Below are 12809 nucleotides of genomic sequence, written 5' to 3'. Positions count from 1 at the left end.
ACCTTGCCCTGCTCCTGCCCTGAGTCACCCCTGCCGGCTGTTCTCTGCAGGATGAAGTCGCTGGAACAGGACGCTCTCCGAGCACAGATGGTCCTCAGCAGGTCCCAGGAGGGCCGGGGCACGCGGGGGCCCCTGGAGCGACTGGCCGAGGCCCCTTCCCCTGCACCCACCCCATCGCCCACCCCTTTGGAAGGTCCGTGGGTAAGGGCAGGTGGGGGGCTCAGCCTGCTGCTTGGGCTGCTTCCAACGCCCGCTTCTTGTCCCCCTAGACCTCGGCCCCCAGACCAGCACCTCCCCGGGACGCCTGGTGAGGAGCCGGTGGCTATGCCCTCCCTTCACCCCCGAGGCATGGGGGGGGTCTGGCCTGCCCCCACCCCCGTGGCCCTCACCCCTTCCTCTCACTCTCTGCCTCTCCCCTCACGCTGTCCTTTCAAGCCCTTGTCTGGAAAGAAGTTTGACTACAGGGCCTTTGCAGCCCTGCCTTCTTCCAGACCTGTCTATGACATCCAGGTACCTGGCCTCCAGGCCTCTGCATGCCTGCCACCCCGTCCGTGCCTGCCACCGCCTCCATCCGCTCCTGCAGGGCCTCCCCGCGTTCTGTCGTGGCCCTGCTTCTCCATCCCCCTCCCCCCTTCAGCCGGGCTCTGTGGGCCTCAGGGCTGGGAGCCCACACGTCCATGTGGGTGGTTTGGGGCAGGGCTGGCGCCGGCCTGATCAACACTCTCCCCATCACAGTCGCCGGACTTTGCTGAGGAGTTGAGGTCCCTGGAACCATCTCCCAGCCCTGGTGAGTTGGGGCCAGGCTGGGGTGAACTCCCAGGAGCCCAGCTGCCCTCAGCTCACTGCCTGCCTGTCCCTGCCTGCCAGGCCCGCAGGAGGAGGATGGAGAAGTGGCTCTGGTGCTTCTGGGCAGGCCCGCACCTGGCGCTGTGGGCCCTGAAGATGTGGCGCTCTGCAGCAGCCGTCGCCCCGTAAGGCCTGGGCGCCGTGGCCTGGGCCCTGTGCCCTCCTAGAGGAGCAGGCGCCTCCCCCAGACTTGGGGTGGGGGCCCTGCCAGCTCCAGCACCACCCTTGCCCCAAGTCTTTTAACCTGGGTGTTAGCATTTTAAAGAGACCCCGCAGGAATTCTGGCCTCTGACTAACTGCCCCACCCCAGCCGAGACCTCGGCGAGACTGTAACTAGTGATGTTTGTACAACCAAAGACTCTATTTTGTGGTTTAAGGAGAATAAAGTTGACTACATTTTACCTCCCGTCTGCCGTCCACCCCCCACCCACTAGCACAGACCCTTCCTGCCCTCCAAGGCCAGGCTGAGTTCCGAGGGCTGCACCCTCCCTTCCCTCCCACGTCTCCCGTTGCACCTCACTGCGCACAGGTTGGGCCGGGCCAGCTGCCCATCCCCAGCAGGGCCTCCCCCAAGTGCCTGCAAACCTGTGTCTGCCAGCCGGGGCTCGGGACTGCCAGGGCCCTGAACTCTCACACGCCGCCGCTGCCCCTCATGCACACAGCACAGATGCCACACCGCGCCCCGGGGCACATGCTTTATTGGGGCTAGCACTAGAGGCCTGTGCCTGGCAGCTGCACACGCACCGGGAGCAGCACCTGCTGCTGCTCGGCTGGCGGCCACTGGACCTTGGTGACGAAAAAGAGGCGGAAGTGCTCCAGGCGCTGCTCCTGGAACTGCGTGGGGCTATACTCTGGCCCATCCGTGGGCCGCAGCAGCGACAGGTACCTCTCCTGCTCCAGCAGGCCGCGGCTCAGCAGTGCCCGCGCCAGGCCAGGCTGCACCGCCTCCAGCTGCCGCTGCACGGCCGGGAACAGGTCTACCTCACGCAGGTCGAACACCAGCGGCTTCCCATACCTGCCTATGAGGCTAGTGAGGCCGGGGTGGGGCTGGGGGTGGGGTGGGGTGTCCCTGACACCCTGCCCACCTCACCGCAGAGCCCCCAGCAGAGCCAGCCGCAGCCTCTCGGGCTTCAGGTGCTCCGGGTTCACTGTGTCCACGTAGTTGGTGTCCTGGTAGCGCAGGAAGGTGGCCGCCTGGCCCGAAGGATCAATGACAAGAGGCCACCTGGGGACACCCGTCAAGTCACTGCTGTCTGTCCAAACCCCACATCGCCCACATCCGGCCCGGAACACTGACCGGCCGTCGGCACGGACGCGGCCGCCCACATCTTTCATCAGCACGTCGTGCAGCTCGGTGATCTGGCACTTCAGCCCGGGCGCCTCTTCCTCCCCTGTCGGGGTAGCAGAGTGCAGCTGACAGGCAAGCCCAATGCCGGACCCCACCCTGGGCCGTATCTCCCAGCCCCCTGCCAGTGCCCCATGCCAGGCCCACCCTCCTGCGTCTGCTCCCGCAGCTCCAGCCTGGCCATAGCCAGCGCCTCCTCGGCCTTCTGGGCCTCCTGCCGCAGCCTGTCCACCTGGGCCTCTGCATCCTTGATGGCCTGGAGAAGGGGGCCACACTGACCGTCGCTTGCCCTGCCCCACGCTCTGGCTGGAGAGGGTACCTGCCCGAGCCTCCTCCCCACCCCACCTCAAGGAGGCCACTGTCGACTGGTGACTCCCCATGTTTGAGAGGGAAAAACTCCAGGCCTGTGGGGGAGGAGGGCCTGGGCTGGTGTGGAACAAGGAGCGGGGGTGAGGGCGCAGGGGCACAGTTAAGTCCACCACGGGCTCCCACCTGCAGCGTGAGCTTGGTCTTGTCCGTGCACCTCCACTCACACTGGTCGTGCTCTGCGATCCTCCGGCTCAGCTCACAGTACGCCTGTTGCAACTGGGTGGGTGTACGGGCAGGCCCTGGCAAGGCTGGCCCTGGCAAGGCCAGCCAGTACCCTCCGACCAGGTCACTCCTGGCCCAGGGGCCTGAGGGCACCTCCCCTCCTAGCTCTTCCCCCAGCTTCCTGGCCCTCCCTCGGCTCCTCCTCCTCCCCACTCGGCTCTCCCTTCTTTTCTGGCTCCTCCCTGAGGACACACCTCCTTGTGACACTGCTGCTGCTCCCTGGCCAGCTGTTGGATCCTGAGGGTCATGCTAGGGAGCGGGAATGAGCTGGGGCAGGCTCCCGCCAGCACCCCCACCAGCACCCCCTGCCTGGGTTCCCTGCCAGCGCCCCACCAGTCCCCCCACCAGCACCCCCTGCCCGTGCTCCCTGCCAGCGCCCCTCGCCAGCACCCCTTGCCAGCACCTTCCACAACCCTCCTGCCTGCCACACCGCTTGGCCTCGGCCTCCTTGTGCCTCTGGGTCTCCTGGGCCCGGCGCTGCTGCTCTGCCTCCATGTTCTGGAGCATGGCCTCCGTGAGGCTCAGGTCCCACGAGCGCAGCACGCTCGCCACTGTGTCCAGCGAGGCCACCTAGTGACAGACGACATTTGTCGGGCACTCGGTGCTTGTTCTGAGTCTTCTCAGCCTGGAGAGGAACGGGGGCTCTCCCACTGGGGAGAAGGGCCTCAGTGCTCACAGCTGGTGCGTGGTGGGCCCCAAAGCATGAGCCACTGTGGTGCTGCTGTCCCCAAAGCCCAGACCACCCGGAATTCTCCTGAGCTTCCTGACCAAGTCCAAGCAGGAACCTGCTCCTGTGGCTGGGCTTCCAAGGGCTTCCTTCCCCTTCACTCCCCCAGGACCTGGCCCAGGCTTCCTGCCTCTGCCAGACTCAAGTACACGCCTGAGGCCTCGGCTGCCACTGCTGCTTTCTGAGTAGGAGGCTGGTCTGCAGGACACGCACCCTGGAGCTCCCTCCTCTGTGGTCTCCCGTAGATCTCTGCCTGCAGGACACAACCCTTGGGACTGCCGCTGCCTCTCACCCTCCTGAGTCCCCAGCACTCTAGGAGCAAGGAGTGGGTGCAGAGAGCCAAGCTCAAAGCCCAGCTGACCCGGGTGAGTCCCTGACTTCCTGTGCCAGGGCCTCCTTGTCTGTGGAGCAGGGGTGATGCTTGGAGGGGTCGCAGCGAGGAGGAAGGAAGAGCAGGAGCTCAGAGCAGGTCCACATGCACCTGGTGGCGGGCCAGTCCCAGCGTCACCCTTGACCAGGAAGCTGTGCATGGGTGTTTCCGTGTGTGAATGCCACTTGCCCCATCCTGCTCCGGGAAGGCAGGGTGACCAGGACCTGCTGTCTAGTGTGGCCAGCTCCCTAATAGCTGGATGACAGTGGAAGGAGGCAAGGCAGTGGCTGAGAAGGGCCAGGTGGGGCAGGGAGACTCCTGTACTCGGAATCAGGCCTGGGAAACAGTTGGGGCCCGAGGAGCTGCTGGCTGGAGAGCAGAGGCCTGGGAGAAGGAGAGCAGGTGGCTGAAGGTGGGTGCCACAACCAAGAACAGACCGAGAGGGTGTGGCAGGCCTGGCAACGGGGCCAGGTGGAGGTGGACAGACACGGGCCACGGAAGCAGGCAGAAGGCACTGCATTAGGGGTGTGCAGGTGAGCGGCCAGCGTTCCCACAGAGCAAGGGGTTCATGGCGTGGATGAGGGGATGAGGGGAAAGCCAGGATGAGGGGAAAGGAGTGGGGAAGGATGAGTTCCCTGTAGCTCTTCCAGGGAGACTGGCCGCAGACAAGTGCAGCCAGGGAGACTGAATGTGGGCAGAACCAGGAAGAACTCACAGAAGTGTGGGAGGGAGGGGGACAAAGCAGACGAGAGCAAGAGAAGTGGTGGTGCGGCGTGGCCTCGGGTGACCACCATCCTGGCCGAGCTGATGCCGACTTAAGCATTTGTCTACAGATGCAGGGAGCAGAGACGGAGAGAAGGGGCAGTATAGGGGGCCTGCAGGTCTGCGGGGGGCCAGGGACATGCAGACACATGGTAAACTCACCTCCACGGCCACCTGATGAATCCACAGGCTGACAACAGCCTGAGGACTGGCCCTGTGCTATCTGCTTCCCAGCAGCTAGGACCAAAAGTTCAAAGCCTACCAGGGCCAAAATCAAAATTTTACACAGACGTTTGCTTTAAATAGAGCCCAAATATGCATATTTCTAGACATTTAGACCTTGCTTCTTTGCATACCCTACAAAACTGAACCCGCATCTGCCAGTGGTGGGTGAGACAAACCCTGGGGCTACAAAAACTTTCAGGCTGGGCTGCCTTCTGGAACTCTCTCTGGTGCCCCGTCCTGCTTCTGAGCAGTTTCCCCTAGGTGCCAAGCCCTCTGTGAAAACCTGTCCACGTGCGGCCAGAATAAAGCTCACTGCGTGCTACTGCCCTCTCCTGGTCCTGTCTCCAGCCTCTGTGCCTCATTCCCCGGCAGCCAGAGGGGCTCCTTCCTTGTCCCTCAGGATCTTACACTGGCCAGTCTTCCTGTCTGGAAGCCCCTCAGACGTTCACAGCCCTCATTCCCTCCCCTCCAAGTTTTCCCTTGTAAGTCACCTTCTCAGCAAAGCCCACCTTGGCCACCTTTCTTAAAATTCCAGCCCTGCCCTGCCTGCCCTGGTAACCTGGTATCTCCACTGCACTATGAGTTGTGACAGAAGGGACTTTGTTTTGTTCAAGGATGTGCCCTAAGTACCTAGAACAGTGCCCAGCTCAGGTCTTCTGTCAGTTGGTCCAGTGGCTGGGCTAATAATGAACGGATGAGTTAATTCATAGATTAGCATACACCTGATTGTTTGGACAGATAAATGCCTAAATAAATAGGAGAGATGACTATAGAGACGTATTCATTTATGGACATTCCTCTGCACATTCATTTATCAATGACTCTGTCTATATTTGTAAATATAAATTTGCAAATATAAACATGTGGGTGGGTGAGTGAAGGAATTTATGAATATGCACATTTAATCGTCACTTTGGGATCCTAAGGACAATAACCTCAGAGTAAGGTTGACTTAAGCTTAGCTTCAAATCCTCTTAATCCCTGAAGTTGGTGAAGTGACTCCAGACTTTTGGTACACCCAACACATGGCAAAAGCTAAATCCTCAGTGAAAAAAGAGTGAAAAATACCTTTCTAGGCTTCAAATTATTCTTACCAATAAAACATATGACATGGCCAGGCAAGGTGACTCATGCCTGTAATCCCAGCACTTTGGGAGGCCGAGGCATGCAGATTGCTTGAGCCCAGAAGTTCAAGACTAGCCTGGGCAACATGGCAAAATCTGGTCTCTATAAACAAATAAAAAAAATTAGGCCAGGCGCGGTAGCTCACGCCTGTGATCCCAGCACTTTGGAAGGCCGAGGTGGGCAGATAGATCACAAGGTCAGGAGTTTGAGACCAGCCTGGCCAATGTGGTGAAACCCCATCTCTACTAAAAATACAAAAATTAGCCAGGTGTGGTGGTGCGTACCTGTAATCCCAGTTAATTGGGAGGCTGAGGCAGGAGAATTGCTTGAACCTGGGAGGCAGAGGTTGCAGTGAGCTGAGATCATGCCACTGCATTCCAGCCTGGGTGACAGAGCAAGACTCCGTGTCAAAGAAAAAAAAAAAAAATAGCTGGGTGTGGTGGCTCAAGCCTGTAGTCTTAGCTACTTGGGAAGCTGGGGCAGGAGGATCACTTGAGCCCAGGGGGTCAAGGCTGCAGTTAACTGTGATCACACCACTGCACTCCAGCCTGGGTGACAGAGCGAGACCCTGTCTCAAAGAAAATAAAAAGTAAAAAGACTGGGTCTGGTAGCTCACGCCTATAATCTCAGCACTTTGGGAAGCTGTGATGGGCAGATCACTTGAGGTCAGGAGTTCAAGACCAGCCTAGCCAACGTGGCAAAACCCCATCTCTACTGAATATACAAAAATGAGCTAATGTGGTGCTGCACACTGGTAGTACCAGCTACTCAGGAGGCTGAGGCAGGAGAATTGCTTGAACCTGAGAGGCAGAGGTTGCAGTGAGCTGAGATCATGCCACTGCACTCCAGCCTGGGAGACAGAGGAAGACTCTGTCTCAAAAAAAAAAAGATACAATAAAAAGGCACAGGAAAATACAAGACAATATAAACAAAAATCTGCAGAAACCAGAGATGATAGAAGTAGCTCCATGAGGGATCACAATATTAGAGTCAGCTACGGATTTGAAAACAGCTATATTTACTGTGCTCAAAGAGAGAGACTACATTGAGAATTTTAGCAGAGAGCTGGAATCAAATAAAATTTTAGACATGAAAATTAAAATAACCAAAATTAAGAACAAACTGCATGGATTTAATAACTAGCTAGATGCAGCTGAAGAGAGAATTAGTAAACTGAAAGACATGACACAAGAAAATATCCAGAATAAACTCAAACAAAAGGATGGAAAATATAGAAAAGGGTAAAAAACTGTGGTAGTTATTAGTGCTGATCATCAAACATGTCCATCCCTCCACCTTCTAGACATAGGATAGGATTAAACTTCCTGACCAATTTGTGGTTTCGGTGGAGCCAAATGACTAGATCTGACCAATGAGCTATAAGTAGAAGTGTTTGTGCTAGACCCTCCTCAGCTCTTTCCCTCTGGTATACTGACCAGCAATATTCAAGATGGTGGTTGCTCTGTCAGCCTAGGTCCCTGAAAGACTACAGTTAGCAGAAGCCCCCTGTTAACCCTCAATGAACATGTAGCATAAGTAAAAAATAAACTCATTTTGTTTTATGCCATTGAGATTTGGAGACTGCATGTTCCACAGCACATCTGTATTAGTCCATTCTCACATGGCCAAAAAAGAACTACCTGAGACTGCGTAATTTATAAAGAAAAGAGGTTTAATTGACTCATGGTTCTGCAGGCTGTACAGGAAGTGTGGCTAGGGAGACTTCAGGAAACTTACATTCATGGCAGAAGGCCAAGGGGAAGCAGGCGCATTTTACATGACTAGAGAAGGAGGAAGAGAGAGCAGGGGGAGGCGCCACACACTTCTAAACAACCAGATCTCATGAGAACTCACTATCATGAGAAGACCATGGGGAAATCAGCCTCCATGATCCAATCACCTCCCCCCAGGCCCCTCCTCCAACACTGAGGATTACAATTCGACATGAGATTTGGGTGGGGACACAGATCCAAACCATATCAACATCCTAGTCTATCCTGGTTGATACAGAAATGTAGAGGCTATGGTGAGATCTACCATCTGTATATTTGGAGAGTGAGATTAAGGGCAGAAACAAAGAGGTAATGACTGAGAACTTTCCAAAACTCACTCATGAAGAAAAACAAGGTGGGAAGACTTGCTTTTATCTGGTACAAGACTTGTTATAAAGCTACTGTAGTCAAGACATGGGTATTGACACAGGATAGATCAATAGACCTATGGAACAGAACAGCAATCCCAGAACAGAGCTATAAGTATATAGACACTTGACTTAGGGCACAGGTGATGGTGTAGAGTGAGGAGGGCAGTCTTTCACAAAGACTGTGCGTGCTCTCAGGACAATTGTGCATCCATATGAGACATAAGCAAGCTTGAACATGACCTTTCACAAGACGGACCAAAACAACATACAAAAATCTATTCGAGTGGATGATGGCCTAAATGTGAAAGATGTAGAAGACTGCACAAGAAAATATCTTTATGTCCTCGGGAGAATGGAGTGAGTTCTTAAACTGAAATGAAAAGCACCAACCATAAAGGAAAAGAATAAAATTTACTACAGTAAAACAAAATTTTCCATCAAATTATAACATTAAGAAAGTGAAAAGGCAAGTAAGACAGAAGACACCTATAATACATATAATTGATAAGGAGTTTGATCTAGAATATATAAATATTAGGTCCACAGAGCAATAAGAAAAATAAATCAGGCAACCCAGAGAAAAATGTTCGCTAATGCTAATAGGTACTACTTTAAAAACGATAGCTAACTGGCTAAAATGCGTAAGAGTTCTCACCTTCATTAATTGGCAGGGAAATGCAAGGGAGACACCACGACACATCCACCATGAGTCTATATTAAAAAACACTGGCAATCACAATGTCTGTGAGAGCATGGGGCAGTGGGACTGTAACATATCCTCAGTGGGAGCAGATAAACTGGTACAACCATTTTGGAAAACTGTGCCTATGTGTACCAAGAGACACATACAAGAATGTTCATAGCAGTATCATTATAACCAAAGCCTGGAAACAAACGGAACGTTCGTCAGCAGTAAAATGGATAAATATGTTGCAGACGTTTATATAATTAAAGTCTCCATAACAAAGTGAATGAACTAGAGCTACAGGCAACAAGACTGAATCTCACAAATACAGCCTGTGATAGAGGAAGCCAGATACCAAAGATTAACTGCCGTATAAATTCGTTTACATAAAAGCTCAAACAGTGAAACGAAGATATATTATTTTTATTTATTCATTTCTTTATTTTTGAGACGGAGTCTTGCTCTGTCGCCCAGGCTGGAGTGCAGTGGCGCGATCTCTGCTCACTGCAAGCTCCGCCTCCCGGGTTCACGCCATTCTCCTGCCTCAGCCTCTCGAGTAGCTGGGACTACAGGCGCCGCCACCACACCTGGCTCTTTGTGTGTGTGTGTGTGTGTGTGTGTGCGCGCATTTTTAGTAGAGACGGGGTTTCACCATGTTAGCCAGGATGGTCTCAATCTCCTGACCTCGTGATCCGCCCACCTCGACCTCCCAAAGTGCTGGGATTATAGGCGTGAGCCACCGCGCCCGGCCTAAAGCTATATTATTCAGGCACTCATTTAGGAATGAATGGATGAATCAGTAAGTGGATGACAAAATGAATGAATAAATGAGGGATGATTTAATGATGTAATAAAGAATAGAATAGATAAAGAAAAGCAAGAGGCCGGGCACAGTGGTTCACGTCTGTAATCCCAGCACTTTGGGAGGCCGAGACGGGCGGATCACGAGGTCAGGAGATCGAGACCATCCTGGCTAACACGGTGAAACCCCATCTCTACTAAAAAATACAAAAAACTAGCTGGGCGAGGTGGCGGGCGCCTGTAGTCCCAGCTACTCGGGAGGCTGAGGCAGGAGAATGGCGTGAACCTGGGAGGCAGAGCTTGCAGTGAGCTGACCCCCGGCCACTGCACCCCAGCCGGGCGACAGAGAGAGACCCCCCCTCAAAAAAAAAAAAAAAAAAATCAGAAAAGACACAAACAGAAAACATCCCATGCTCATGGATAGGAATAATCAATATCATTAAAATGGTCATATTGCCCAAAGCAATTTACAGATTCAACACTATTCCTACCAAACTATTACACCAAGCATATTACTCACAGAACTAGAAAATACTATTTTAAAATTCATATGGAACTAAAAAGAGCCCAAATAGCCAAGGCAGTCCTAAGCAGAACAAAGCTGGAGGCATTGCGTTACCCGGCTTCAAACTATACTACAGGGCTACAGTAACCAAAACAGTATGGTACTGGTATAAAACAGGCACATAGACCAATGGAACAGAATAGAGAGCCCAGAAACAAGGTTGCTTACCTACAATCACCTGATCCTCAAAAAAGGTGATAAAAACAAGCAATGGGGAAAAGACTTCATATTCAATAAACTCTGCTGGAATAACTGGCTAGCCATATGCAGAAGATTGAAGCTCGACCCCTTTCTTACACCATACATAAAAATCAACTCAAGATGGATTAAAGACTTAAATGTAAAACCCAAAACTATAAAAATCCTGGGAAGACAACTGAGGCAATACCATCCTGGACATAAGAACGGGTAAAGATTTCATGACAAAGACACCAAAAGCATTCCCAACAAAAGCAAAAGTTGATAAGTGGGATCTAATTAAACATAAGAGCTTCTGCATAGCAAAAGAAACTATTAGTAAACAGACCACCTACAGAATGGAAGAGCATATCTGCAAATTATGCATCTGACAAAAGTCTAACATCCAGCATTTATAAGGATCTTATATAAACTTACAAGAGAAAACTCCATTAAAAAGTGAACAAAGAAAATGAACAGATGCTTTTCAAAATAAGACATGCATGTGGCCAGCAAGCATATGGAAAAAAGCTCAATATCACCGATCATTAGAGAAATGCAAATCAAAACCACAATGAGGATACCATCTCACACCAGCCAGAATGGCTACTATAAAAAGTTAAAAAATAACAGATGCTAGTGAGGTTGCGGAGAAAAGGAAACACACACACACTGTTGGCGGGAGTGTAAATTAATTCAGTCACTGTGGAAAGCAGTATGGCAATTCCTCAAAGACCTAAAAGCAGAACTACCATTTGACCCAACAATTCCGTTACTGGGTATATACCCAGAGGAATATACATCAGTGTACCATAAAGACACATGCATGTGAATGTACATTGCAGCGCTACTCACAAGAGCAAAGACATGGACTCAACCTAAATGCCCACCAGTGACAGACTGGATAAAGAAAATGTGGTACATGCACACCGTGGAATACTATGCAGCCATAAAAAAAATGAGATCCACGCAGGAACATGGATGGAGCTGGAGGCCATTATCCTCAGCAAACTATCGCAGGAATAGAAAACCAAACACCGCATGTTCTCCCTTGTAAATGGGAGCTAAAGGATGAGAAATTTTGAATACAAAGAAGGAGACAACAGATACTAGGGTCTACTTGAGGGTGGATGTGGGAGGAGGGAGAGAAGCAGAAAACTATTGGGTACTGGGCTTAGTTCCTGGGTGAGGAAATAATCTGTACGACAAATCCCCATGACTATTTCACCTACATAACAAACCTTCACGTGTACCCCCAAACCTAAAATAAAAGTTAAAAAAAAGATTACTTAACATCTCTGTGCTTAAGTTTCTTTGTATATAATAAAGTCTTTGTATATAATGTAGGAATATTAATAATACTACAATCAGGTTTGTTGAGAGGATTAAACTGGAGACTTTATACATATTTCAGTAAAGTTTTATAACTTGAAAAAAAGGAAGCAAGCACTATAAAGTTCAGGATATTATTTTCTGGGGAGAGGTGTGGTGTTCTGGCAATATTTTATTTCTTCAGTCAGGTGGTTACTACGTGAGTATTTCCTTTGTGGTAAATAATTGAGCTATAACTTTGATTTGTGCAATATTCTGTATGTCGTTTGTAATTAAAAAGGAAAGTCCAAAGATGTATAAAATCAAGGAGTGGCTAAAATGAGAGAAGGGATGAATGCATATAACTAAAGAAATAGGATGGAAGAGTGAACAGACATATAAATAGGGGATGATTTTGTAACTTAAAAGAAATTGTGAATGCTCATTTAAAATAATAATAGCTGCCATTTCTTGAGAACCGACTCTGTGCCCCGAATTGTGCCAGGGAATTTCATTCATTACCTCATGAATCTTCAAAAAGCTGTTATTAGTCCCATTTCTGAATATGTGGAAACTGAGATTCAAATAACTTTCAGAACTTGCCAAAGTTCTGTCTGTAAGTGGAAGAACTGGAGTAGATGGAAGATGAATGAAGAGAGAAAATAAAAGGATAATATAGCGAGTGAACTTATGAGTGTCTTAATGAATAGGCAATAAATGATGAATGGATGAGTAAATAATGAGTTAAACTACAAGAGAATAAAGATTAGATTAATTGAACTGATTAAATGATGAACTGATACATGAAAAATTAATAGATGAATGAGTGTAAATAATGGGTAAATGAGATAAGCAAATGGTTAGTTGAGCAACTGGATGGATAAATTGATGGATGAAATGGATGAATTCATTGTGGAACAAAATGTTTCAGTGCCTATCATGGTCAACCAATATACATGGCATTGGGGCATATGATTATGGGGTGAGCGAGACACAGTCCTTCCTTTGCTTTCTCATAATTTTCTGTCACGTAAACGGCATGAATGTGCATATGAACGGATGAATGGGTGCCTGAATGAACAGTAGATAAATAAGTGGATAATTATTTAAACATGGTGTAAGGGTGGAATGGGCAC

The 12809-nt window shown here is 50.5% G+C and overlaps 2 protein-coding genes across 16 annotated transcripts in view; one reads left to right on the top strand and one right to left on the bottom strand.

The window, feature by feature from the left end:
- The window catches only part of SCRIB (scribble planar cell polarity protein), a 28080-nt gene extending 26833 nt beyond the window's left edge, over positions 1-1247 (top strand). The window contains exons 34-38 of one of the 2 annotated variants that reach the window (XM_017883458.1): positions 51-193; positions 270-307; positions 436-510; positions 736-787; positions 868-1247. In XM_017883458.1, coding sequence (XP_017738947.1) covers positions 51-193; positions 270-307; positions 436-510; positions 736-787; positions 868-1013 — 454 coding nt within the window. In that variant the 3' untranslated portion in view covers positions 1014-1247. The remainder of the gene's footprint in view (positions 1-50; positions 194-269; positions 308-435; positions 511-735; positions 788-867) is intronic. The other variant, XM_017883459.1, reaches the window with a different exon arrangement.
- The window catches only part of IQANK1 (IQ motif and ankyrin repeat containing 1), a 58638-nt gene continuing 46816 nt past the window's right edge, over positions 988-12809 (bottom strand). For 3 of the 14 annotated variants that reach the window (XM_017883443.1, XM_017883447.1, XM_017883444.1), the window contains exons 8-13: positions 3186-3352; positions 2977-3031; positions 2684-2776; positions 2339-2447; positions 1937-2237; positions 988-1861 (exon numbers count right to left, since the gene is read on the bottom strand). In XM_017883443.1, coding sequence (XP_017738932.1) covers positions 1558-1861; positions 1937-2237; positions 2339-2447; positions 2684-2776; positions 2977-3031; positions 3186-3352 — 1029 coding nt within the window. In that variant the 3' untranslated portion in view covers positions 988-1557. Of the gene's footprint in view, positions 1866-1931; positions 2238-2338; positions 2448-2683; positions 2777-2976; positions 3032-3185; positions 3353-12809 lie in introns of all 14 variants that reach the window. The other 11 variants (XM_017883449.1, XM_017883445.1, XM_017883446.1 and 8 more) reach the window with 11 other exon arrangements.

Source organism: Rhinopithecus bieti, unplaced genomic scaffold (assembly GCF_001698545.2).
Source record: "Rhinopithecus bieti isolate Rb0 unplaced genomic scaffold, ASM169854v2 scaffold_13617, whole genome shotgun sequence".
Lineage (NCBI taxonomy): Eukaryota > Metazoa > Chordata > Mammalia > Primates > Cercopithecidae > Rhinopithecus > Rhinopithecus bieti.
This window is presented reverse-complemented; position numbering and strand designations above follow the sequence as displayed.